This window comes from Trichomycterus rosablanca, chromosome 13 (assembly GCF_030014385.1).
Source record: "Trichomycterus rosablanca isolate fTriRos1 chromosome 13, fTriRos1.hap1, whole genome shotgun sequence".
Lineage (NCBI taxonomy): Eukaryota > Metazoa > Chordata > Actinopteri > Siluriformes > Trichomycteridae > Trichomycterus > Trichomycterus rosablanca.
This window is the reverse complement of record NC_086000.1, coordinates 16,407,186-16,433,780: the sequence shown is the minus strand read 5'-3', so window position 1 is coordinate 16,433,780 and position 26,595 is coordinate 16,407,186. Positions and strand designations below refer to the sequence as shown.

Below are 26,595 nucleotides of genomic sequence, written 5' to 3'. Positions count from 1 at the left end.
CAATTTTGATAAGCTAGCTTATGTGGTCCAGACAAATTGGCTTGAAAATGTTCATTTACATTGTAAGTATTAGATGAGCATTCTTTCTCATTTTCAATTGTAAGTATTGACTCTGGATCATTGATTTCAATAGCATTCTTTTCTACAGGCTTTTCTGGAGAACACTTTTGATAAGCTAGCTTATGTGGTCCAGACAAAGTGGCTTGAAAATGTTCATTTACATTGTAAGTATTAGATGAGCATTCTTTCTCATTTTCAATTGTAAGTATTGACTCTGGATCATTGATTTCAATAGCATTCTTTTCTACAGGCTTTTCTGGAGAACACTTTTGATAAGCTAGCTTATGTGGTCCAGACAAAGTGGCTTGAAAATGTTCATTTACATTGTAAGTATTAGATGAGCATTCTTTCTCATTTTCAATCGTAGGTATTGACTCTGGATCACTGATTTCTATCACCTGCTGAAATTCATCAGCTATATTTATATTGCTAGTTTCAGTAGAGTTACTGGTAGCAGCCTTTATATTTAGATCTGAAGCAATGTGGTCCACCACACCATCTGAGCATCGATCAGACATCTGAACACCACGAATTTCCTCTGAGATCTCTGGAACGCAGCTTTCTTTATGTTGAAGCCCTGTTTTTCCTTGTGTGTATGACGGAAGGTCACATTCACTTTGGTTAATCTTGACAGGAGTTCTGGGAGTAGGATTAGTAATTAGTGGTTTGTTGATGGGTGCACATTCAGTTTTTGAGATGTCAGCTTTGGTAGCATGTTTAGGACTTGTCGATACTTCTCTGGTATTTAAAGAATCAAGACAAGTAACATTGGGCTTCACACATAGGACAGTGACAGCCTCTGATGCCTTAATTTCCAAACCTGTTCTATTGACTATGTTCGACTCATCTTCATTCTCATTACGACTGTCTGAATATCCTGTTTCAACACCAAAGTCTTCCAGTGGCAATACCTGGCAGCTGCTCATGAATGCAGTTCCTGGATGCCATAATACAACTTCATTCTCTGCTGAAGAGCTTTTCATGATATATTTCTCCTTGACACAGCCATTTTTATTGTCCTCAGTGATGATGTGGTCAATAAAATCAGACTTTGTCTCACACTGAAATGTTTGTGTGTCTTCTGTTGTAATTCCAACCTTGTGCTGAATGTTCTTAAGCTCATCAATGTTGTTTGAGGTGTTTTTGATATTTGTATCTGGTTTTCCATTATTATATTTACTGTCTTCTTTAAGAGACACATCCAGATGTTCTTTTACCACCTCGGATATCTTGTCATTTATTGTAAGAGAAACATTTTGCAGTTTACTATTATACAACACTTCTTTGTCCAGAGCTTCATCTATACTTATCTTGTTTTCATTTATGCAGTGGTTGTATAATTTTGGTTGTTCGATGCCTGCAAGTACAGTAAAGTTGACAGCAGGATTATCACTGTTATGGAACATTTTGGAGGTGCTGTCCACTGATGCTGTTTTGTAGCCATTTGATGAACTGACTGACACTCTTGTTTCTATTGCTGACAAGTTCTCTGGTGAGTCTTTGCTGTTACAAGAACCCTTTAACTTGTATTCTATTAGTGGTTCACATGGAACAAGTAATTCATTCCCACATATCTTTGGTATTTTCATATTACCTGCATCATGAGACTCTTTGCTTCTTTTTCTTGATGGATTTCGCTGACCATTACAAGATCCATGCTCTAGTTGAACACAATCAACTACTTCGTGGGCACTCTTTAACTCTTTACAATCGTCTTTGAATAAGTAATTGTCTAGTCCTTGATCATGCACCATGGCTTCTTTATCAGTGACCACTTTTTCCACATGGTGTACAAGTTCTATTCTGCTTTGCAACACATGTAAAAAGTCCTTCTTCATTTCATGGGGACGGATGTTCTGTTCCTTTGTGCATTTTAAAACATCTCTTGGTTGAAAGGCATTCTCAGATTGTTGAACGTCTATATATTCATCAGAGTTTGAGACCGTATTAAAGTCTTTGAAAAGGTCAATGACAAAATGAGAGGCAGCTTTACTCTCTTTAGACTGTATTTCTTCTGTACAGTTGATTTGCAGGTCAATTTCAGGATCTTTGCTGCTTTGCAAGTCCTCATTAGCAGCTTTAATATATGGGCATTCCAAAGTACTTTCAATATTTTTACAACAAGCATTGACCATAGATGTATTAACAGCACTGGATTCTAGTGCCTTTGAATCTGGAGGCATTGGTATATTAGTGCATACCATGTGATTGTTGATCATAGTCTCAGACTCTTCTGAAGAGACCTGTGTCTCACAGTTACTTAACATCCTATTCCTCTCCTGCAGTGTTGTGGAACAAGATGTAGAGTCACAATCAAAGCTCATATTCCTTTCAGAGAATACTTGACATTCTTCCTTGAGAGTTGCAATGCCAAGCTCTTCAGTATCAAGACAGGGTGAGCTTTGGGTGTTAGGCTCATTTACTTCCCTGGATAGATCAAGACTCGAGGGGTCTTTACTGCTACCATTGTCTGTTGATGTATGTACTGCCTGTTTTAATAAAGACTCAGAAACTCTGCATCTAGGACTATCTGTTGCATCCGTGGAAGACCATGCATCTGTAAGTGCAAGTAAAGTGTCTGTCTCTTTGACACTGGCCTCACTGGAGTGTTTGGACTCTGATAAAACCTGTGAGACAGATAAATTCTCATTTGCTACTTGAGTCTCTTTTTGCTTAATCATTTTGTTCCTAAGTGGACTCCAGAAAACCTCTGCAGGCATTTCTTTAGATTCTTCTATTGATTCTTTATGGGCAGTTGATTGTAGATTGTTTGAGGACAAGAAACTATGAGCGAGGGAGTGACTAAGCTTCAGTGCTGGCTGTACAGTAACATTCTTCCCACTACTTTCCTTGATAAGTGAGTCCTTGGACATCTGACTTTCCTCACTCTCTGCGTCGCTAGGCTCACAGTTCTCCTGTTTAAGCTGCTCTGCTAAAGCCGTAGCATATGCTGTTGAGAGGGAGTCCACTGAGAAAAGACTGTCGCAGTCTGAAGAGACATCAACCACTTCCTCACCAGTGTTCTCTACCCAGTCACTCAGCTCTTGCTGTGTCTTGACCCATCTTCTGGTACTTTTACACAGGGTTTCAGCACTGTGCCATTGTCCTTGCTTTTTCTTTTTAACTGAGCCAAGTTTATCCAAGCCATCACAAGACAATGTTGGTCTAATAATAGAACTTCGCTGCTTCGTCTCAAATTCTCCCACAATTTTGTCCTTATTTTCTTTTACAACCAGCTGATCTTTTGCTTTACAAGCAGACTTTTTGCCTCCTCGTGACCCTAAAGGAGGCTTGCGGAACACCCTTGAAAAAGCTGTTTTTATTCCAGATCCAACCGAACGAGAAAGAGCTTTGCGAATTGACTCCAACCTCTTACTTCTTTCCAGGGATAAACTCTTTCCACCCTTGATTGAGCTTTTTTGTGGGCTTGATTGCTTTATAATTGGTAGCACCCTTTTAGTTTCTTTATGATCTGAATCTGTTTTTGAGGATATGTTAAGGTCTCCAGCGTGATTCAAGCTTAACTCTAGTTTTCCGTTTGTCCTTTCATTAGTTGGTACATTGTGCTTTGAGAAAATCTTGATGTTCTCTGATGAACCCCTCCTACTTGAAGTCACTCGACCACCCATTGAGGGCATAGTGTTGGAGCGGCCTCTAGGCTCACCTGGTAAAAAGTCATCAGAACCCCATTTTCCAGGACTGGTAAATGTAGAGAGAGATGACGTAGACCCGGATGATCTATTTCTTCGGAGAAACTGGCTGTTATAAGAAAAAAATATTGATTTAATAATGTAATTCAGTAATTGTTATTTTAATTTTATGACATCCCAAAAAAGAACATTTCATGTTGGCTTTACTGACCTAAATATGGGAGTATGTTGAGGGTAAAGTCGAGACAAAAGGTCGGCAGAAAAAGAATGCCTTCGCAAGACCATAGAATGCCCCCTGTGCTTTGAAGGAGATCCAAGTTCAGGAGATGAGGCTTCATCCAAACCTAATAAAGAATCTTCCATTCTCTGAAGCTCTTGTTTCGCCTCTAGTAGGTGCCGCTTTCGAGCTATTCTCTCCAGCTGATAGCGCAGTCTTTTGCGGCGAATACGATTTTCATTTCTTCTTAGTGCATGATGTTTCAGGAGCTCTTCTTGCACCACTCGTTTCCTATCACCCACTATTAGTGAGGAGCTTACTGTTTCACCACCATCCTCATTTAGGGATTTCTGATTAATAGCTGGCAGTGCAAACAGAGGAATAACATCTGTCTGCACACCTGACTCCAGTGTACTCCTCTCTCTGATGGCAGCAAGACGCTCCTTTTCTTGCAAGATCCACTGTTGGACTGTAATGTAGAGAAGAATGTTGTTTTACTGCAAGTCTAAACTAAGTAGCACTATTTAGTCAAAAAAAAATGTTTTATACAGGGTTTGCTGAGCTGCTTTAGGACCCTCTGGAAAGCATAAAATAATCACTTTTATTTAGATCAGCTGGACCCAATTTGGCAGGACTTATGTTAAGTGTATGATTTCTGCTGTTTATGTTGTGAAAATCACATAGATATGCAAGTTTTTCTCCCACTTTAGTGCATCCAATTTCTGCCCATCAAGCATCCTCTCACTAATGCTGGTCCCTGCTCCCGATTGGGGAGGACGAGGCTGCTCCACGCCCCCTCCGACACGTGCACAGAAATCGAACATCTTATTACCTACTCTTGACGAGTGCAGTGCAGTACTGCGCTGTGTAGAGAGAGCCACACCCTCTACCGCACTTCTTTCCCATCTTCGTGCAGGCGCCACCAACCAGCCAGCAGAGGTCGTAATTGCACTAGTCTGAGAGAGAGAGTCCCCCTCTGGCTTAATCCCACCCCTATCTGAACAACAGGCCAATCGTTGTTCATGTGACTGCTCAGCCTCAGCCAGCAGGCAGAGCCGAGATTCGATACAATGTATTTGAGATCTCAGCTCTGGTGAACAGCATGTGTTTTTACCGCTGTGCCACCTGAGCAGCCGGGATATGCAAGTTTTAATTCTTATTCAAATACATTTTAGTACATTGGATATAGTACAATATAATAATGGTAGCAATGTTTAATCTGGAAAATTTGGGCTGTATCCCAAATAACATAATGCAGCACTAAACAATATGTCTACTTGTTTATTTAGTGTGTCGATTATTTAGTGTGTAGCATGTCAACTTTCAGATTAAAAGAAAACTGAAATAATAAAATGAAAAGAAAATTCATTTTAAAAGAACCGACTTTACATTTGTTATTAAATAAAATGCTATTTAATTTACATTACTATTACTATTTTTGATTCCATTGGAATAAAATGGCCTGTTTTTTTCTGATGCATTTGATATATATTATTTTATATTAAAGTTATTCATATGTAGACATAAAACATCAGCACTCAGAGATCATTACTCATCCCCATACAACATAAAACAGAAAGAAATTAAGTGATGTAGGCTGAATGGATGGGTGTTTTGGGCTGCAACTAATTTCAAGACAATGGAAATTTAGATTTTCCTTATATACAAAATGCACTGTAGTTGTAGTAAACAATATAGAACACAAGAAACAAATTAAAACATTATTTTTAAATCCTTAACTTTTTAAATAAATGTTTAATATATTTGTAACAAACAGTAAGATTGCAGTAAAACATCGGTTTTATTAGACAGATTACTTACTCTCAGTGCGCTGCCGATATAGACAAGCCTGCTCTCTCTCAAGGTCTTTCTCAGCTCGTCTTTGTTCCACTGTGATCTCCTCCTGCAGACACTCTACATAGCGCTGATGCTCCTCCAGCCTCTGCTTTGGTACTTTGTCACTCAGCTCCTGACTACCTACATCCACCACACTAAACCCAGAAAGGAAAAACTATGAACATTTGCATATAATCTCATTTTATATGAGCTGAAAACAAGTGTACAAATGGCTGGCTGTCAGGTGAATAAGCTTTGCCTAGATTCAGCATCTTTTAGTAACCAAGTAACCTGAAAGTAATCCTGAAGAAAAAACAGGCTAATGGTGCCCTGGAGAGCTTATTATCAGCCTAACGTGTAGCTACTAGCATCCTAAACTTAAAACAAGAAATAAAAACTTTTTGATTATTATTTAAAATTATCAATGCTTAACATACTGTATAAATACAGTGGGGAAAGTTTAAGAAGAATATGGTACACATAGAAATAAGAGAAGAGTTTGAATGTACCTTGAGTGAGAAGTAAGAGAGTTAAGCTTAGTGGAGCTGCAAAGTAGATCTTCTTCAACAGTCTAAAAAACATTTAACATTAATCAGTTACCACTAATATTTCAAACTGTATTAATTGAATTAATTGAAAATAAACATGTTTATTATTTTGACAGACATCATCTAATTCCACCAGCACTAAATTATGAACTGTATATTTCTGATGTAAGCAAAATAATAAATGGCATTCAACTGTACCCGTCTCCTCTCCCTCAGAACAGCTGCTTCTGCCGGGTGGTTAAATCTGAACTTGTAGCGTCCTCCTAATGTAATCACTGCCCCTAAAATAGCAGACAAAAAATAAACTTATATTTCACTTATGCACCACATATACACCACTGTGCATTACTGCTACTAATTCAAATCAGAAAACATCGATTTCAGTTAACTTCTAATACACCTAGCCTACACTGACTATGTTATATAGTGTAGTGGATTTCAATTTGTTTCTATTTGTTTTTTATTGTTTGTTTATTATTAAACACTATTAAAATTATAAATTTATTAAAATACAAATATATTTGTTTTCTAAATCACCCTTTTACTTTACATTTACACCTAATTAGTAAAACATTTTCAATTATCTTTTATATGAATTTTTTTTTACAGTTTTGTGTTTTATAGTTACATAATTCTAAAGGCTGTGCCATTTCACATATACATTTTTGTAAAGACACCATTTCTCCTCAAAATTTATTATTATTAGGATAAGAAAAGCTGGACCAATAATGTCACAGCAAAAAAAAAAAACACAAAAAAAAACAATATTGTCCGGGAAAAAAACGTAATTTTTAGAAGTCAGTATGGCGAAATAAACTAGTAGTGTCTTAACCAATTGGTGATAAGGCAATATTTCAAATTCTTCTCCTGTTGTCACAATGACATTGTTTTCCTTTAAAAAATCTGAACTTTAGCTGCATCTACTGGAACTTTTTTTTACAACTTGTATTGGAGCATAAACAGCTCACAAACTGACACAACCAATACTATGTAGTGTAATATTGTGCATTTGGGTTCAATCACTTTCCTGTTGTAATAAAACTTCACTAGACCATAAGCACATACTGTATATCAACCACCCTTAATTTAGTTGTTCTGGTCCATAATAGAACACAATGTGCCTAAATAAAATGCACCAGTGTTTAATTCAAACACAATGAATGATTATTTGATATCAGTGCATGCTTTTACCTTGTGCAAGTCTACAGGCCTCAGTGATCTCCCTGTCATTCACCATAAGGGCAGTGTGAGGAAGGGGTCTGAGGGTCACCACTCCATTCTGATTCTCAATTTCACAAGCTGAGACCTCCGGTGCTGCTGAAACATTATAGTGCAACAAATCACATCCAAAGTATCAGTTTAAATGTCTGCTAATACTTTCTGTGCTTTTGCTGTACCATATTTCAAAATATACATAACATCCAAAAATCAAATCAAAAATACAGTACATACTCATATGGGGTTCACCCTCTTTTGGATCCTGTGGTTGAATTCTGGTGATTCCATTCTGTAATTTATAGTGTGTTGAGTGTTAATAAACAAATTAAAAGTGCCTCACTTGTTACCAATTCACAAGCTTATTGCGGAATGTTTCAAAACAGTTTAACAGTGAATGTTCTGTAAAATTTTCATTCTTACTTTAACCTGTCCCCAACTTTTTTAATGTTGTTGCAGGCATCAAATTCATAATTTGCTCACATTTAGAAAATACAATCAAGTTAGTCAGCTAGTCTTAGTTAGCCTCTGTACATTGACAGTTAAACAAGGCTCATGCTCTATGCTATAATTTGGATGACTAGTACATCAGAGTTTGTATAGATTATGATGCTAAAGGTTGAAAACCCTAAAAAACTAAAACTAAAAGAAACAAAGTACTGATTAGGTGAGAACCTGGAGATGAAAAATAGTGACTCCTGTGCTTAGGACATCTGGCTCCACGGAGACGAGATGGGGCTGAAGAGACTGGATCTGAACTCCTGCTCTGTTCTGGTTAATGTCCACATTATACTGCTCCAGTAGAGCTCCCTTATACCTCCAACCCTCCGACCAGTCTTTAGTAAGCTGTTCCACCTAAAGAGAGCATGAGAAATTACAATTATTTATTTTATTAATTATTTCATTCTGGTCAGAGTCACAGTAAGTCCAAAACATTCCAAGAAACACTGGGTGCAAGACACGAATATACTCTGTGTTAGGCAAGGTGACATACTTTCAGTTCATTCTGAAGTACTATGTCTGAAAGGCTGCTCTCTCTCTCATCGCTGAGGGAAGGACTGGAGTTCCGCTGCTGCAGACCAGAAAAAAGACAGCACTGGTTATTATTTTGCTACATTTGCCGGGATTATTCTGTGTGGGAAATTTAGTACCATAGAGAAGTTTAGAAGCATGCCCTTCAGCCGATCAATCTCCTCACGAAGCTCCCTGATCAGCCGCACATTGGCATCCTGAAAACCAAGAAGTAATGGTGTTAATTTTTTTTTTTTACTTCATTGGTACTAATCAGAATGAAACACTCATATACAGAACACACCTCATTGACTCTTGGCTTATTGACAATGTTCTTGGCATGAGCTGCATAGCGGAGAGTGCTGAGAGTCTCATTATAGCTGCTGTAAGACGGGGAGATGGCTGCAGAAAGAATGTCGAGTCAAATCACTGACTGTATGATTAATAATGAGGTTTGGAGTCTGAAGTTTGCTTTTGTAGTTGTACTAAAGCAACAAGGCTAATTTAGTGGCAAAAAGGTGGTGATAGCTTCCAGTTTACAGTGGTGTAAAGGCACAGTTTAAAACAGTGTGTACCTAAACATTACCAATTATTCCTTCTTTTATTTTTAGTAACATTCTTTTTTTCACCTGATCTCAAAACGTGAGCCAATTTAGAGTAGCTAATCCAGCTTCTACATTTTGCGAAGATCTGAGAGGTATTAATTATTTAAAGGAATCCCATACAAACAAAGATAATACTAATACAGTATAATGTTAGTAGACTCAGTGCTTATCAAGTGCTTATTTCTGTATACCATCAAAATAACCTATAATGGGCAAACACTTCTTTGTTGTTTCATAACATGTTGTTATTTTATTTTAAAACACAAATACCAACTTACTTGCAACCATGATAGTTTTGGAGTTGCCACCCAGACTGTCTTTAAGGAGCCAGGTAAGAACAGAGTCCCTGTAGGGGATGAAGCAGTGTCTGCGGCTGCTGCTGGACAGAGAGCTGGACTGACTGCCAACAGTGCTGGCTTCCCCTTCACTCAACATGCTGTTAATGCTCTGACTGCTACTGCACATCTGAGAATTCTGGGCTGGAAACCACCAAAAATAACAGTAAGAAAAGAGATACACTACATGGTTAAATGTATGTGGATCCTGGACCATTAGCTTGTTGGTCACATTACTAAACTATGGGCATTTTAAGATTTTAAAATGTTTTAGTAGGAATTTGTGCACATTTAGTTGAAAGAGTATTAATGTCAATCTTGCTCTAGTATTTTCAATAGACACCATCTAGTGACCACACTACGCTGTTGCCTATATTTCTGGATAGAGCACTATTCTTCTCCTAGCACTAATGCACCTGATACATTCACAAATAGAACACACACTAACATGTCATTACCATGCTAGTGTCATTGCACAGCTAAGAATGCTTCAACACCCAAATAACATCTGGTCTGTGGGGGTAAAAGGGCTACAGTCAGTACCAGTCAGCTCATCTGTGTGGTAGGTGCAGCTTCTAAACTCATTTATGAATGTACGTAACAAATTAAACGGCTGTATATTGTAATTAGAGTACTGTGTTATTAAAAAAAGCAAATTTTTCATACCAAGAGCAGAGATTACAATTCCCAGTGTGACTAGAGACTTGTTGATGTTTGCTCCTTCAGTAATCCGATCTCGACAGTAATTAGGGTCTGCTCTCTCACTAATGAGACAAAATAATGCATAAACCAAAGCACAAATGGTAAAAGCTAAGCTTTGTTAAATCAATAAAAGCCTAAAAGGCCTTTAATAAGCAAATGTAACAACCACCAACCTGCCAGCCAGATCCACTAAGTTGATCTTGCTTGCTATTTCGGATGGAAGATTATTCTCTAGAATAGCCTACAAAAGCAGCCAAAATTTGTCAAAATATACATGCAAAACGTACTGTAGATTGCAATATTACAATTAAACAGTCTATTTGCATAATAATTAATTACACACAAGCACTTCCAATTGACCAACAGGTTAATGTATGTGGTGACAAAAAGTCTTACTGGTCAGAAGAATAACCAGGTCTTATTGGATTTGCTAAATGTATAAATAAAGCAATGCTGGTGCTGAATGGAATAAAGTAATGTAATGTAAAGAAGACCTGTGAGTACTGGATGCTGAAGATGGCATGTGATCGACTGCTGGCATCATGATTATGTGTAGCAGCTGTAATTCGATTAGCAATTCCCATTTCTAGCAAATCTATGGCCTGCTTGTAGTCCTCTACCACATGCAGAGAGAGACCTGGAACACAAACATATACATGATCAGCAACCATTATTCAAGCTTTAAGCAGCCTTTGTGGGGGTGTGGTTCTTGGATTACATTTACCCATTTAAATAAATTGCCTCTTGACATAGGGTAAGAGTTTTTGTTTTTTTCTTTCTGTTAAAGTCAACCGCTAGTGATTAAGTCAATCTTAATCACTAACAAGGAAAAGGGAGGCCATGCCACAAAGTAAAAAAGGCAACCAGCAAACCAACAGAATGAGAGATACAGAAAGCTACAGAGAGAAAGAGAGAGATAAAAAGAAAGAGAAAAAGACAGAGAGAGAGAGAGGAAGAGAGAGAGAGAGAGAGAGAAATTCCACAGGGCTTTTTAAAGCCACAGGAAAGTGAAGTCACTTCCTTCTCTGTTCTAAGGTTTTTTCTGATACACACAATGACTGGATGTTAGACACTTGGCAATTAAAGAGATGTGGAAGTGGAAGTGAGGTTAAAGAGCTATGGTGTAATGGCACTAGTTGTAAACAAAATGCATGTGTAAATACACATTGCTGTCCCTTGTCATTTCTGACCATTTTTATTTTATGTTTTTTATTAAACACATTGACTATTTACAGCCCAGTTCAGAAAAAGAGCAGAAACATCTGGGCTACCAGTTTTTCCAAAAGCCAGGTGTTTCTAACAATGACCTATGAAAATGTGGATAATAAATGTGTCCTACAACAAGGCACACTAAGTCGGAGTCTGTTCTTCAATCCTCAAACATCATCTGTTCATGTTATTCTCAAATAAAACATTTTTAAAAATCAGGCAACTTTAAAAAACAACTGTACAAAAAGCTTGAAATTGTAAAAATTGCATCCCGTAAATATCACAGAGAGTACAATGAGCAATGCTGAAGAAGCAATGAAAGTACTTCCTAAAGTCTCTGTTCAAGTGTCCATGATAATACATGTATTTACAATACAATTAATGCAGAAATCTAGCTAGTTTCAGCAGGAAGAATATTTTTCAATGTACATTGCAGTGTTTGGAAAACTCTTACCCTGCACATACGGCCCTTTTTCAGGATGCTCTCTTACACGAAGGGGTGGCGGCTTTTTCTGGTCTGTCCCTCTCAACAAATCACGTACCCGCTCATTATAGATCTCTAAAAAACTGCAAAGGGAAGGAGATATCTAATATGTTAACATATTGAAATACTAAATACTGAAATACTGAAAGTATAATTGACTACTGTGTGAAACATGTTCATTAACAGTCATTACCTAACTTCAACCCTGCAGTTTTGTCCATCAGATGTTTCCATATCAGACTGGAAAAGTCCCTAAAAACAGAAAAGCAAAAACCATTGGAAATCCTCTGCATGGCCCTACACTGACTACAGGCATTCATATAAAAAATGTAGCCACAGTCTATGTGAGACATACTTGACAGATCCTAGGAGTCAATCCAGTAGAGTCCTGCAAAAAACAGAAGTGATCAAACATTTGAAAATTAGAAAGTTCATTTAGGTCACTTATTGCTTTGTAGCAGTCCCAAGCTGCAATGAGTTACTCACTGGAGTGCCCATCATGGTGTAGGTTTTCCCTGAGCCCGTTTGTCCATAGGCAAACAGACATACGTTGTAGCCCTCAGATGCCCCAGCCAGTACAGACATGCCCAGGTCCTGGAATATCTACATGAGGAGAAAACACTAAAGGTCAAAAACCATGTCTCTTATTTATTAACATAAAAATTGTTTTGTGCAATCAAATAGACTAAGCATGTTGTAACAGGCTTTTTGATGGAGAATATTACAAAATATTGACAAAAATGTTATACGTAGGCTCTCAGATATTACCGATTGTTTTAAAAAGTTGAATGCACAAAGAAATGCATTATAAAAATATGGCAGGACATTTAAAAAACAAGAAACACTGGCAGTACTAGATACATCATACAGCTACATTAATTTGCTCATTGACATTTAAAAATGGTGAAACATCTACATTTTCTATATTACCACAATGGATGTGTTTTAAAGTGCATACTACTGTTGTACAAAGTGTTTAACCAACAATTACTAAAGCGTGACATTAACATTTTGACTTAATACATGGTTTGCAGTTTGCTGCATTGAATTAGTACAAACATTTTATGTTTAATAGTTTACACACTCAAACTTCATTTTGTAAAAATCTTTCAGGCTTAGCACAGCATGCTGCAAATACCAATTTCAAATGACCCCATCCTACAAAAAATTAAATGGCCAACACAATGTAAAGCCAGCTAGCAGAAAGAGATGAATGAACAGGTTGGTAAGATAATACGGAGGGCCTGAACACAACCTGAACACAACCATGTGGATTTATTTACCTTTATTTACTCAGACAGCAGCAGCAGGACAGACAGAATCAGACTGGTGCTACAGAGCTAGAACCAACACAGCACATTCTTTACCCATAAAGCATATCGATTTCGAAGTGTGAATTCCCTACTAAACTGAGAAACGGGTACTAGTTTTCTGAATAAACACTCCCTCTGGCACAAAAAGATCAAATCCAGATTTGTGCATAGAAATACCCACAAAAAAGGAAGGTATTTACTGCATTATTTGAAATGTAAAAATGACATTATTTCTCACCAAAAAATTATCATTTGATTTTTATCTACTGACCATGTTTAATTAATCACTATATATTAATATTGTCAGAATCAACTTTGAAATACTGGGGTCACTATTGTTTCACTGTTCTATTTACTTTGGCCAATCTTGAAACTAACTGCTACTGGGTTCCTTTGTTTAAAATATCGATCATTAATGTGGAACTGATCACGGCCATTCATGTTAATGTAGCTGTTTTACATTACTGCCATGACAGCAGAAAACTCATGGACTAGTATCTCTGCATCATGAAAGCTGAGAAAAGCACAGCAACAAAGAATGCACAAAAGTGATAGAGGGCAGATTTGGAGACTTAATATGTGAGACGGTGGAGATAAAGGTGACTCCTAGGTTTTTGGCAGCAGTGCAGGAAGTGTAATATAATCCAGGTTGTTTTACAAGTTGTATGATGAAAAAGGTCCTTAGCCTTGGCAAAATAATGAAAAGCAGTAATGTGTTTAAAACTTAATTAACAAATATATTGACATTATTGACATATGGCCTAGCCTACTTGCCAATCGGACAGTTACACAGCTACAGTCATAACAAAACGCATCTTAAATACATTAACACTGAACTTTAAACAGATTTTCACCTGCTCTGCTGTGTACAAAAGGTGTGTTAAGAGTTTTGCTGAGAGGAATAAACCTGACCATTGCAAACCTTGTGACTTAGTCAAACACACCTGCTTCACAACAGTTTTGGCTTTTTGAAACGCGACTGAATTTGATTTGTGAGGTCCAGCAGGAACAACACTTTTAATGAACATTATGAATAGGGGCTAGTTGGCACACTCTCTTTAGGGAGAGTGGATTAGCGGCAGGTTTACAAAAAGTGCTGGCACTCCTGTCCGCCTTATACTAATTAGCCTGAGCTTGACTCCTCTGCCTTAAGAAACCAATGTGGAGAGCTTGTAAAAGTGGTCCGCCTTAAATAAACTCTTTCTTTTTTCTTTCACAGCACAAAGAGTCTGGTAGTTTTCTTGTGAATAAATCACACAGTTTTGCAGTTTTAGGATTGTACAAACAGATAGATGAAATTAATGGTACTATTTGGTTGAAATATGAATTTTTAAAAAAGGGGTAACCCTTGGACATTGTACTATTCAAAAAACAACATCATTTCTGACAGGATTTAACCTTTAATTTAAAGGTTTATCACCCCAGTCAACAATAAATTCACTAAATTAACTGCAAGCAAACAAGAGTTTCTCCCCATATACTAAACTATAGGTAACAGCAAAGTTTTAAAACAAGCAAAACCAAAAAATTGAGATAAAGTTTGACACATTAAAAATAAAAGTTTAATAACAACAATGGGTCAATTTGGCTATAAACAAATTGGTATTGGTCATATGACTTTATGATTTGTGCACCTTAAACTGTATCTACATAATCTGTACAATATGGACTAATGTTTCAAAATGGCAAAGTTTTTAACTTGGCTTGTGCTGCATGGTAACAGCAGCCTCTATTGTGCACAGAAAAGCTATTCATTTACGTCCAAAAGCTCTCACAAAATAACAGGCTCTCACAGACCAGCCTACTTCTTCAAGAGCTGACAAACAAAGCATGCAGTGAAGTTCACTGAGGTCTTAATAGAGTTCCAGAGCAGAAGCCAGTATGGAGGCAACACAGAATCAGACAAACACATTTAGAAAGACTAAATACTGCCATCAACAGGAAGCCAGTTGCCTCTGTTTTGAGTCTACGCATGGGTTCCTAAAGGAAATCCACCTAAAAACAATTGCACACACACGCATACAGCCTTAGCTAAGCTTCTGCTACTTGAACCAACCTAAAATATTACTAACACACTCATGAAATGTTTAAAAGATTTGAAATTAAATCATGTATTTTACAGCAGTAGTGGAAAGCCAAGAGTTTCACTTTGGTTTGAAAAACAAAAGACTGATTAATGATATTGAGTAAGGGAAGGGTGCGTCCAGAAGTGGGTTACACAAAACAAGATCAGATAGTCTGATAAGCTAAACACATGAGGTCATTTAATAACAAACACTAAAAACAGCAGCAGCACATGGCTATGTTCAGACAGCAAGTGTAAAAAACCCACTGGTAAAAATCTGGGACCCAATACACTGTTATATGATTATACAGTTTTTAAAATAGCTTAATGCCCAAAAGAAATCATGGAATTAATGGCATGCATTTTTAAGACATTTTAACTTTGCAAGTCTCATTTGGCCAAAAGAAAAACAGGGTAAAAGAAGGATAAAAAAGTATGTAGAAAAAGTGGAGCTGATAAAATGGACAGTGAGTGTAGAAACAAGAAGGTGGTCATAATGTTCTGGTTGATCAGAGTACGTATACATGACATGAATATATAAAAAAATCTGTAAGCATGAAATATAAAGTGAGATAAAGTACAACCAAACAATGAATAACATTTAAACATATTTGTGATTTTCTATCTATACACTTTATGAAAATCTATTTCATTCAAACAGTAAAATTTGTTCCTATTGCCTTAGAGGAAATTAATTCAGAATTTGTACAGAACATTACCAATCTCAGTGAAGCGCTGCTCTGCTCATATGAGTCAGTTTAGAAGAGCAGTCTGGTGAGACTGGTGTCAGATACAGCACATTAAACCAGTCAAAAGCCAATTCAGCAGAAAATTAAACATTAGATATTGTGGCACAGATTACGCAGATTTATAATGGCATGTGTATGAATATGAAAGCACCAGTGAAATGTAAATGTAATGGTTCCACTTTGGTTAAAGGCCTGTAATCACCATCTGTGGTCAACTGCAAATAGCAGATTGGTTTATGTTGCCTTCTCCACAGCAAGCTCTGGGAAATCCCTTATTAGAGAGAATGTACTAAAGGAAAGCAGCTGAAGGCCTACTGAATTAAACAGAAGTCTCCAACCACAGCCAAATATTTCAGTGCTTTGCTACTTTCAAGGTACAGTTATATAGACAAACACTGCAAAAAAGGGAATATGTGGGTTATATTTTTGTTATACGAATTAGGACAAGCATAAAGAACATAATCTTATAGGTCTGGGTAATATTACAATATTGATCCTGAAACACTAACACATGTGTATCATCAGATGTCTAGTGCTCAGCTTATTGTTAGGCTGTGAACATTCTTGTCATGGACAAAAAATAAATTGTTACTGGTGTCTGTGGGCAAAGTTTATCTTTCCCATATCACAACAATAGTTTAAATAGTAATTATACTGGGTTTTACGTGGTTGAGGAATTGCAACAGGGAATTTAAAATGACAAAATTGGCAGCCACATTAGTAACTAAAGAGTGTTTTGTCAAAAATTCCCACATGTTAAACTCACATTTTAATCTGTTGCTTATACTGTAGTACATTTAATCATTTAGGACAAGAATGAAAGCTAGTTCTAAACGAAGAACATCAAACTATACCACCATAAAAAAGATACACTATATTAGATTTATGTTAACATAATTTGTAATTAGTGGATTCAGAAAATTTAAAATGATACAAACCCACTCTCCAAATGAATCAATTCATTATGGTCTACAAAGCATGTCTGAACTTGCACAGGCATTATCTAAACACACTTTGGACCTTTCTCCTGACCAGAAAAGAAAAATGAAGCCTACGCTAAGTATTCGGGCTCATATAAAGTTTGCAGCACAAAGTTTGAGAAGAAAGAACTGTACCTGCTGCATACGGGTTACAGCCCAGTGGCATACTTTAAGTGGAAATGTTAGATTATTCACCAAGCAAGCAAAGTAAGTGAAATTTTAATGAGAATGAGTAAATGACAGCATTTGCTGATAAAATGGAAAGAACGTGTGATAAACACAATTTAAGAAACTATAGAAAGTATGAGCAGTCACTACACTTTGCATCCTCTGTGTAAATGTTTAAGCTTTTTAAGGATTGGTTCCCATGACCAAGCAGCTGCATCCAAGCTTAATATAATAACGTGTGATTCCAAATCTCGGCTGGAGTGGTGCAACTTACATTTTCAATTTCCAGAGTAATGTTTCAAAATCTGGTTGAAAGTTTTCCTAGAAACATGGCAACTGTTACAGCAGGTACAGTATTAACTGTTTATTGTTAATGATTTTGAATCGATTTGAAATGTTAAACAATCACATATGGATGTTTTCTTTAAAAGTAACTCTGATTAGTATTTCATACATACTGTTTACATAGAAACAGTTTTTAAGGACCACAACTGAAGTTTTGTTGCTCACCCCAGGCTTTACATAATTTATTAATTTTTATGTGTTTAAATTCTCACTTGAACTAGCCTGGTGGGGCTTTGAATGTAGCTGTGTGCAAGAAAAAGTACTGCTAGACCTGAGAGATTATAGAGTTAGAGACCGAGGTCAAGCAACGTGGGTATAGTTTTAGCATGGAGAGTATGGAGTAAGAGCATGGAGTAAGAGAAGGAGGGATCAGGGAGGGGAAAGAAGTAGAAAACGTTCCAGGTCTTAGAGCACGGCAGAGAAATAATAATGGAATCCAGCTGTTGTGCTCATGTTGGCAGAGCTTATCCATATACGTAAGGCAATCTGGTACTTAGTACTAAAAAATGTTTTTGCATTATGCTGAAGATAAATGCATGTCTACACTGCTCGACTTAAGCAAAGAAACAAAGCAGAAATTGGAGAGCTGTGTGGGCTGAAGGGAAAAGGGAGTCCCAGGCTCCTCCTTAGCAAAAAGCACAGCTGCTTAAGTAAAGGATTTTTCATAGATGGCTCTGCATGGACGTCATTGGTAATGAGTCAGGAGACAATGCTGGTTTTCTTTTCCAACAGAAGTCAGCTCTTGTGTTGCTCCCTGCCTGTTGATTATGCCTTTGGTATTTCTCAGTCTGTTTAACTGCATGCAGTGGTAGATTTGAAAAAGAATAGATGCACTGTAAGCATATTTAATGTCAAGTTCTTTCGTCACTGCACATACTTTGGTTTACAGTTTTAAGCTGATATTTCATTTTTTTCAACTGTATGTTGATTAATGATGGAGTACTATCTTAAAGATTATTGTTTAAAAACAAAAGCAAATCTCAGAAAGAAAATTGTAGTTAAATAAGGGCAATAATATGGTGAGTTGCAAAGGTTTTAGAGAACATGTTTGAGTATAAGATATTTTACAGATTTTAGCTGTAGCTGCAAAGACCATGTTTTAAGAGTTACACGTGGTGGACTTTTAACATGTGCAGTGTGCAGGATTCACCCCAGCTGCACTTTTTGTCACAACTTATTTACCTTTAAGGCATTATATACTCACATATTAACATCCATTCACATCTAGAGGCAATATAAAAAAAGCCAGTCCACGTAATGTCATGGTTTAGAGAAGTGGGAGGTAACTCTAGCACCCAAAGAAAGCCAAACTCCACAAATACAACAACTAGAGATTCATTGAATTAAATCATGGACCCTAAAACTATCAGGTTTCAGAACTGTCCTACTTAATACATGTGCTGGCTTCACACAGACACTATGCACTAAAGTATGCACTTTTCATATAGGTTTTAGTCTGGCCTGTGCTTATGACATTATGGACTTGGTGACCCCATTCTGTAAATGAGAGCGTTTGCAGATGACCAGTAAAGCTTTAGCAGAGTAGAAATGTAATGAATGTTTTGTTAGAAATATGGAACCCCAAGGTAAAATTACTAGGCTTTTCAGTACATTCAGTACAACACATTCTACTGTCAACAATGTCCATAGAGACATCAAGGCTGTATGTTCAAGTTTATGCATCTGTTAGTTATTGATGTAGCTAAAACAGAGTATTCTATCCATGTCATGGTACAAAATAAAAATAAAAATAAAGAAATAGACAGTATGGACAAATAAAACTCAATTAACATAATCTGTTTATAGAAAGATATCCTTTATTTGTCATATATACATATACAGGTGTACAGTACAATGAAATTCTTTCTTCGCATATCCCAGCTGGTGTTGGAAGCTGGGGTCAGAGCGCAGGGTCAGCCAACTTACGGCGCCCCTGGAGCAGACAGGGTTAAGGGCCTTGCTCAATGACCCAGCAGTGGCTACATAGCAGAGCCTGGATTTGAACCGCCAATCTTCCGGTTGATAGCCCAAAGCTCTACCCACTAGGCTACCACAGGCCCCCCCTGTATTTGATGGTGGTTAAGGGCAGTGGTAGCTCATTGGTTAAGGTACTGGACTGTGATGGTCGTCAATTAAATGTGTTAAAATTCTAAAAGCCTTATGGATAGGCTTTTTTAGATAATACACTGCAGAGGGGCTGTGATAAAGAGACTCAAGGGCACAGGAATTTACATAGATGTCATTCTCACATCATACAAAAGGATGTGAAATTAAACTGATACTAAGACTGATTAAACTGGACTTGGTATTGGTAGAAGGAAGGGGGCAAAGGCTAATATGTTACATCTGATACGCCAGCTAGTTGTTTTTATTCAAAGTGCTACTAGACCTAGAGATCAGCTAGCATGACAGGCTAGAAATTTGAATTTTTTTAAATGGTCCTACTGCAATTGTTTGTTTATCCACTGTCCGCTGTTTGAATGTATGTTTGTATGTATGCACCAGTGTGAGTGGCTTCTCATTAGAAGGGATGTCTAAATAATTTTGGTCTTACCTGCTCTTGTGAGGCATAGTTGGGTGCGTCAGGGTTCACGGACCAGTAACAGTAATCAAAGCCAAATTCCAACAGCCGTTCTCTGCAATCACCTGGAGCCTCTGTTCTGCCATCCAGACGCCCATCCAACTGCAAATGCAAAAATATTGATAATTCAATCCATTTATTTATTCAAGTGCTTATAAAAGGCTATATGGCTATAATGAGGCTGCCGCTTTAGGCTAGAATTCTTCGTAAACAGCAAAATACTATACATGAATACTCTCTGCTGACCTATGGGTAACTTATTTACTGTCAGCATTAAACAGTCATCATATCACAGCACACACACACACGTGTGTCTTTGTCAGCAATTTATCATCTCATTACACTAGGCCTTTTGCATCAGTGGGTTGGTTGTGCATCAATCTGTGTGATTTCATTAAAGCAAAGTTGATTCATGTCAGGAGAGCGTGGACGGAGCAAGCAGAAACACACTAATCGTCACCTGTGGCAACCCAGTTCATAGTTTCTTGGCTCTGTCCTACAAATGTTAGCTCACAGCTTTACTAATAGGCCTTTAAGAAGAGTTGTTAAATTTAGATCCAGCAATTTTAACAAGCTAAGTTTAGGTAATGGTTCCCTATTACAGCACTCTTTTGGGTAATCATTTCATGCCAAACTATTTAATGATTTCAAGTTTATGAGACATCATGAAGCATGATAATCAGCACAAAAGTGTTCTCATTGAAATAAAATGTAACTAAAAATATGTTTACTTGTTGTGAGACCAGTCTCAAGCAATGCAATTTTCTATAAGGACGGACAAAAGAAAAACCATAAGCATTCATTAACTTGATCGATAGCATGATTTATTATTGTAATGGAACTGACACAGATAAATAAATCAGATAAAAATAGTGAAATACAAATTGTGCCTTTTATTTTATCCAAACCAGAGTGTATTATCTCTACAGCATGTTGTTTCTGTGGCAGAAAGAAACATAAGATCTTTCTTTCAAATGCTGTAAAACTGACCACACATAGGGCTTTTCCACCAAAAGCACCATGGTTCTTGAACAGGTTCTGTTCAGGTTTCTGAACGTTGGTGTTCTGTAGAGAACCGACGCGCGTTTCCACCAGTTTTTGAGAACCAAGCCTGCGTCATCAGCGGTGGGCGTTACTTAATGAATGTAATGAGTAGTAATATATCATGGCGGAACGTGTAGATTTATGTGCGAGCATTTGTGCTGTTGTTACAGATGTTGGTTTTTATGTAAAAAGCATCGATCAGCTGTTGGTAATAAGAAGACGTACACGTGTTTGTCGCAGTTGTTGTTTTCTTTAGTTCGTTGACGTGAGAAGCGTTTTGCGCTTCGGTCTCACCGCGACTCTCGGCACAAATAGCCGATTTGCTCAGCGCTCGACTTGAGCGATAAAACATCACTAAAGTTCCACAACACGAACATCTAATTGTGTGAAATAACCATCAAATCCACTCTAAAATACAACATGAATCTGTGTTTAGCTGGATCTACTTCACGTGTGGTGTTTATGCGGCTCGGGGTTCTGAATCTTCTCGGGAGAGTCGAAAAAGCGTAACGTGGCTGAATGTACAGTGGAGTCAAAAAATATTTAGTCAGCCACTGATTGTGCAAGTTCTCCTACTTAGAAAGATGAGAGAGGTCTGTAATTTTCATCATAGGTACACTTCAACTATGAGAGACAAAATGAGAAAAAAAAATCCAGGAAATCACATTGTAGGATTTTTAAAGAATTTATTTGTAAATTATGGTGGAAAATAAGTATTTGGTCAATAACAAACAAGCAAGATTTCTGGCTCTCACAGACCTGTAACTTCTTCTTTAAGAAGCTCTTCTGTCCTCCACTCGTTACCTGTATTAATGGCACCTGTTTGACCTCGTTATCTGTATAAAAGACACCTGTCCGCAGCCTCAAACAGTCAGACTCCAAACTCAACCATGGCCAAGACCAAAGAGCTGTCGAAGGACACCAGGAAGAAAATTGTAGACCTGCACCAGGCTGGGAAGAGTGAATCTACAATAGGCAAGCAGGTTGGTGTGAATAAATCAACTGTGGGAGCAACTGTAAGAAAATGGAAGACATACAAGACCATTGATAATCTCCCTTGGGGTCAAGATCTCATCCCGTGGGGTCAAAATGATCATGAGAACGGTGAGCAAAAATCCCAGAACTACACGGAGAGACCTGATGAATGACCTGCAGAGAGCTGGGACCAAAGTACAAAGGCTACCATCAGTAACACACTACGCCGAAAGGGACTCAAATCCTGCAGTGCCAGGCATGTCCCCCTGCTTAAGCCAGTACATGTCCAGGCTCGTCTGAAGTTTGCCAGAGAGCATATGGATGATCCAGAAGAGGATTGGGAGAATATCATGTGGTCAGATGAAACCAAAATGGAACTTTTTGGTAAAAACTCAACTCGTCGTGTTTGGAGGAAGAAGAACACCATACCTGCTGTGAAGCATGGGGGTGGAAACATCATGCTTTGGGGCTGTTTTTCTGCAAAGGGGACAGGACGACTGATCCGTGTTAAGGGAAGAATGAACGGGGCCATGTATCGTGAGATTTTAAGCCAAAACCTCCTTCCATCAGTGAGAGCATTGAAGATGGAACGTGGCTGGGTCTTCCAGCATGACAATGATCCCAAACACACCGCTCGGGCAACGAAGGAGTGGCTCCGTAAAAAGCATTTCAAGGTCCTGGAGTGGCTTAGCCAGTCTCCAGACCTCAACCCCATAGAAAATTTGTGGAGTCCGTGTTGCCCAGCGACAGCCCCAAAACATCACTGCTCTAGAGGAGATCTGCATGGAGGAATGGGCCAAAATACCAGCTACAGTCTGTGCAAACCTGGTGAAGACTTACAGGAAACGTTTGACCTCTGCCATTGCCAACAAAGGTTATGTTACAAAGTATTGAGTTGAACTTTTGTTATTGACCAAATACTTATTTTTCACCATAATTTACAAATAAATTCTTTAAAACTCCTACAATGTGATTTCCTGGATATTTTTTTCTCATTTTGTCTCTCATAGTTGAAGTGTACCTATGATGAAAATTACAGACCTCTCTCATCTTTTCTAAGTAAGAGAACCTGCACAATCAGTGGCTGACTAAATACTTTTTGACCCCACTGTACTAAAAATATGACACAGAAACACTACATTTCTCTCCATTATTACAGGTTATAAGTGCTCTGTACTGCCCAAATTCATCGCTCATTGTTTTATTACAATAAGTCACGTTACACTTTATTTTTCACGTTAAGCGTTTTTCGTACTGTCCGGGTCACTTTTACCACGTCATATCACACAGTTCATCTTTTTTAAGACGCTTTGAAAATATCAGCAGCAAACTGGATCAAAATTGAATCAGGTGAACTTTAAAAGATAAAAATGCAGCATTAAGCTCCACACGAGACACCAGCACAGTGGTTTAGCAAAGCACCCAAACCTCTACACTGACACGCCCATCGATGACGTCACGGTTCGCTCTGAAAAACCAAGTACAGTGCACTGCAAAGGTTCACAGTGTTGTGAGGACATTTAGCATATAGAAAGTCATTGGAGAAGAGCTAAAGACAACCAGACTGGATGCATCAATCAGTCAAGTTTTTTTCTATCATGTATCTAATTCATCCTCAGTTTTAGTGATGTCTCCTTCGGCAATAATTTCCTTCGGGATAAATAAAGTATCTATCTATCTATCTATCTATCTATCTATCTATCTATCTATCTATCTATCTATCAAGCAAGCTAGCTAGCTAGATAGCTAGCTAGCTATAGCCTATCCTAGGGGTACAATCTCTACATGCCAGCATATTTTTAAAAAGTAAAATACAAGTCTCTGGGCTTGTTTACCAAACACCAAAAATAACTGCTGCACAGTGCACTTTTTCCATTAAGGTTTTTCTATTTTTCTCTTTTTTGGGCATACTAGGCATTAAAAGAAGCTGTTTTTATTAAACTGTTAATGCTCTCTGAGACAAAATTAGTTTAAAATCATGCCAAACAGTTGCTCGTTTCATTGTGTGATGTGTACCAGACAATGAAAATACTTAAAACTTACTCCTGCATATCACATTTAGTCAAATGTCTCTCTCTCTCTCTCTTCTCTCTCTCTCTCTCTCTCTCTCTCTCTCTCTCTCTCTCTCTCTCTTCTCTCTCTCTTCTCTCTCTCTCTCTCTCTCTCTCTCTCTCTCTCTCTCTCTCTCTCTCTCTCTCTCTCTCACTAGGTGCGGTTGAGTAAAAGACATGTTCAGAATGTATTTCTGCCTTGTGGCCAGTGTATCCAGGTAGCACCAGACCCATTGTGACCCCAAACAGGTTACTAAAGTGGTTACTAAAGCTGAGTAAATACATTTCAAGAGAGAAGGGAGTTAACTGCCCCAGTTCCTCAAAAACAACACCAAAATATGGTCTAGCGTCAAATCGAATAACAGGGGCGCAAGAAATACATTTCTATTCCCTATGGTTATCTATCTATATCTATTGTATTATCATTTGGGGGGAAATTGTCAGTTCAAGATGATAGGACAAAGTAACATGAAATATTGGCCATATGGATAAATCATTTGAAACTGTCATTCTCTTACCACAGAAATCACAATGTTAGAAATGTAATTAGCACTAGGGCTAATATTGGTCTGAAAACTGGATTTGATTTAAAATAAAGTGTAATAAAATCCTCTGAGATATTTTACAATGTGGATGGGGGAGGGGGTAACAGTATCTAAGCTACACAACAGCACACCACCCTCTTACATTTTAATGTTTAGGTTTTGCTTGCATAGACAATTTTGTGTGTATCTTTATGTCTTATCTTTATGTGTGTAGGGTTTAAACTACAAACTGCTCTTTGATTAAAATTATTATATGTTTTAAAAGTAAAAGTGAAAAATACATTAAAGCTAAACCGTATGCTGTTACCCATGAGTAAAGATGTAAAAATGACATTTTGAATGTTGAACTATTTAGGTGGGGGTGGGCATGCTTTATTTAAGCACCGTTTACGGTCACATTTTACAGACTTTTCTTAGACACTAGTCTTGTAAAGAGAATAGCAGCTGGCCTCCCAAGACTAGAATCCCTCTATTGGCACAAAAGCAACATGGCTGGTATCAAAAAAGCTGTTTTGCAAAGTTTTTTGCAGGACTGCGTCTCATATTTGATGATTAAGTAATGGAATTTTAGTTTTGTGAATTCAGAGCTGTTAAATGTAGCCAGTTAAGCATTTTACTTGTGCACTTAAATTTTTTCCTATGATAAGGGAAACCTTTGCAGTGCATCTAACAGCAAAAACTAGAGGCAGCTGTGTAAATTTCTCTGTAAGCAAGAAATGTGAAAATACAGACATAATAGCAGAATACTTAATGCCACTTAGCATCCTGTGTTAATGTGCACACGTTCATTTTGCAATCACAACATAAAACTGTTACCAACTAAATGAAACATGTAATTTTCATCAGAAACTGAACCAGTAAATACTTTGAATTGTAGCCACACATCAGTACTAGAAACTGACTATTACGTAGTCCTCCAACCCAAAAATCCTACAAATCAGGTTTTGTAGAACTTATGTTGAGGCAGAACAAAGAGCAGTGGAATTCATGCTAAAAGTACGTTCCTGCAGGGATTACTCATAACGGAAATGCACAATCTTCACTTCTCCACTTCTAAACTTCCTGTTACAGAGATCCCCAAGAGGAACACAAACATTTCTCTTTAACTCAGCATTACTTTTAATATTAGACAAGTGTAAACAACAACGATGTATTTCTGTTCATATTATTATATATCAGTATCATAATATCATATAGTATGGTTTTATCATTCGTTGATGTCTGTTATATTTATTAGCATGAAAAATGCAATAACTGTGACAAACTTTACCTTCACATTTCTTACTCGAACCACTTTGTCCTCCACCTGTACCACTACTCTCCCTCCATCTGCACATTCTCTATAAAATAAAACACAAGAAACAAGTAAAGATTGATGGAAAATCATGTAAAAATAATTATAATAAAAGCAGAGTGCTACAAAATGACTTCAATTCATCTTTCCATTTAAAAAAGACAAACTTTACTTGCATTTTGCTCAATGCTGTAACTTACACACATAAAAACAACTTCATTAGACATTAGAGACTTTTAGGAATGAGCTTATATCTCTTTGACTAATTTTGTTATTTGACAATAACAGCTTAACACTTTTACTTGGTGTAAAGCCACAAGTCTCTTGGCCAGAAAAGTAACAAATGTCACTAAACCAGATTAATCAAAATCACTAGAAAGAAAAAAAAGATTTTAAAAATAAATACATCAGTCATCAGTATTATTTGTTTTGGTCTTCTAAAAATTTCTGATAAGGGTTTATTTGGTTATATTGTCTGTTTTGTACACACAAACTCAGAAATGTTAAAATGATCAGAAAAATAAACACTGAAAGTTTAATAAAAGATACAAAATTACAGTCATATTGACTTCTGACCATCTCCTTATTAAATGTGTATTAAAAATAACTTAAT

At 37.3% G+C, this 26,595-nt stretch overlaps 1 protein-coding gene across 1 annotated transcript; it reads right to left on the bottom strand.

Annotated features, from left to right (window-relative positions):
- Positions 1–7,603: 7,603 nt before the first annotated feature.
- LOC134325685 (stAR-related lipid transfer protein 9-like) lies at positions 7,604–26,160 on the bottom strand. The gene is made up of 17 exons (XM_063007928.1): positions 26,150–26,160; positions 25,959–26,028; positions 20,047–20,175; positions 12,359–12,475; positions 12,228–12,260; positions 12,066–12,124; positions 11,843–11,955; positions 10,674–10,816; positions 10,353–10,420; positions 10,144–10,241; positions 9,421–9,621; positions 8,842–8,939; positions 8,678–8,755; positions 8,521–8,595; positions 8,202–8,381; positions 7,760–7,818; positions 7,604–7,628 (listed from the first exon to the last, which is right to left on the bottom strand). The coding sequence occupies exons 1-17, from the start codon at positions 26,158–26,160 to the stop codon at positions 7,604–7,606; spliced, it is 1,557 nt and encodes a 518-aa protein (XP_062863998.1).
- Positions 26,161–26,595: the final 435 nt, after the last annotated feature.

Excerpts from the sequence above, each read along its gene's own strand:
- LOC134325685 (XM_063007928.1), bottom strand. Across the intron at positions 12,476-20,046 it reads ACTATGCCTCACAAGAGCAG|ATATTCCAGGACCTGGGCAT; the intron begins GTAAGACCAAAA and ends CTCCTCATGTAG. Across the intron at positions 10,421-10,673 it reads TCAGCATCCAGTACTCACAG|GCTATTCTAGAGAATAATCT; the intron begins GTCTTCTTTACA and ends CTGCTTTTGTAG.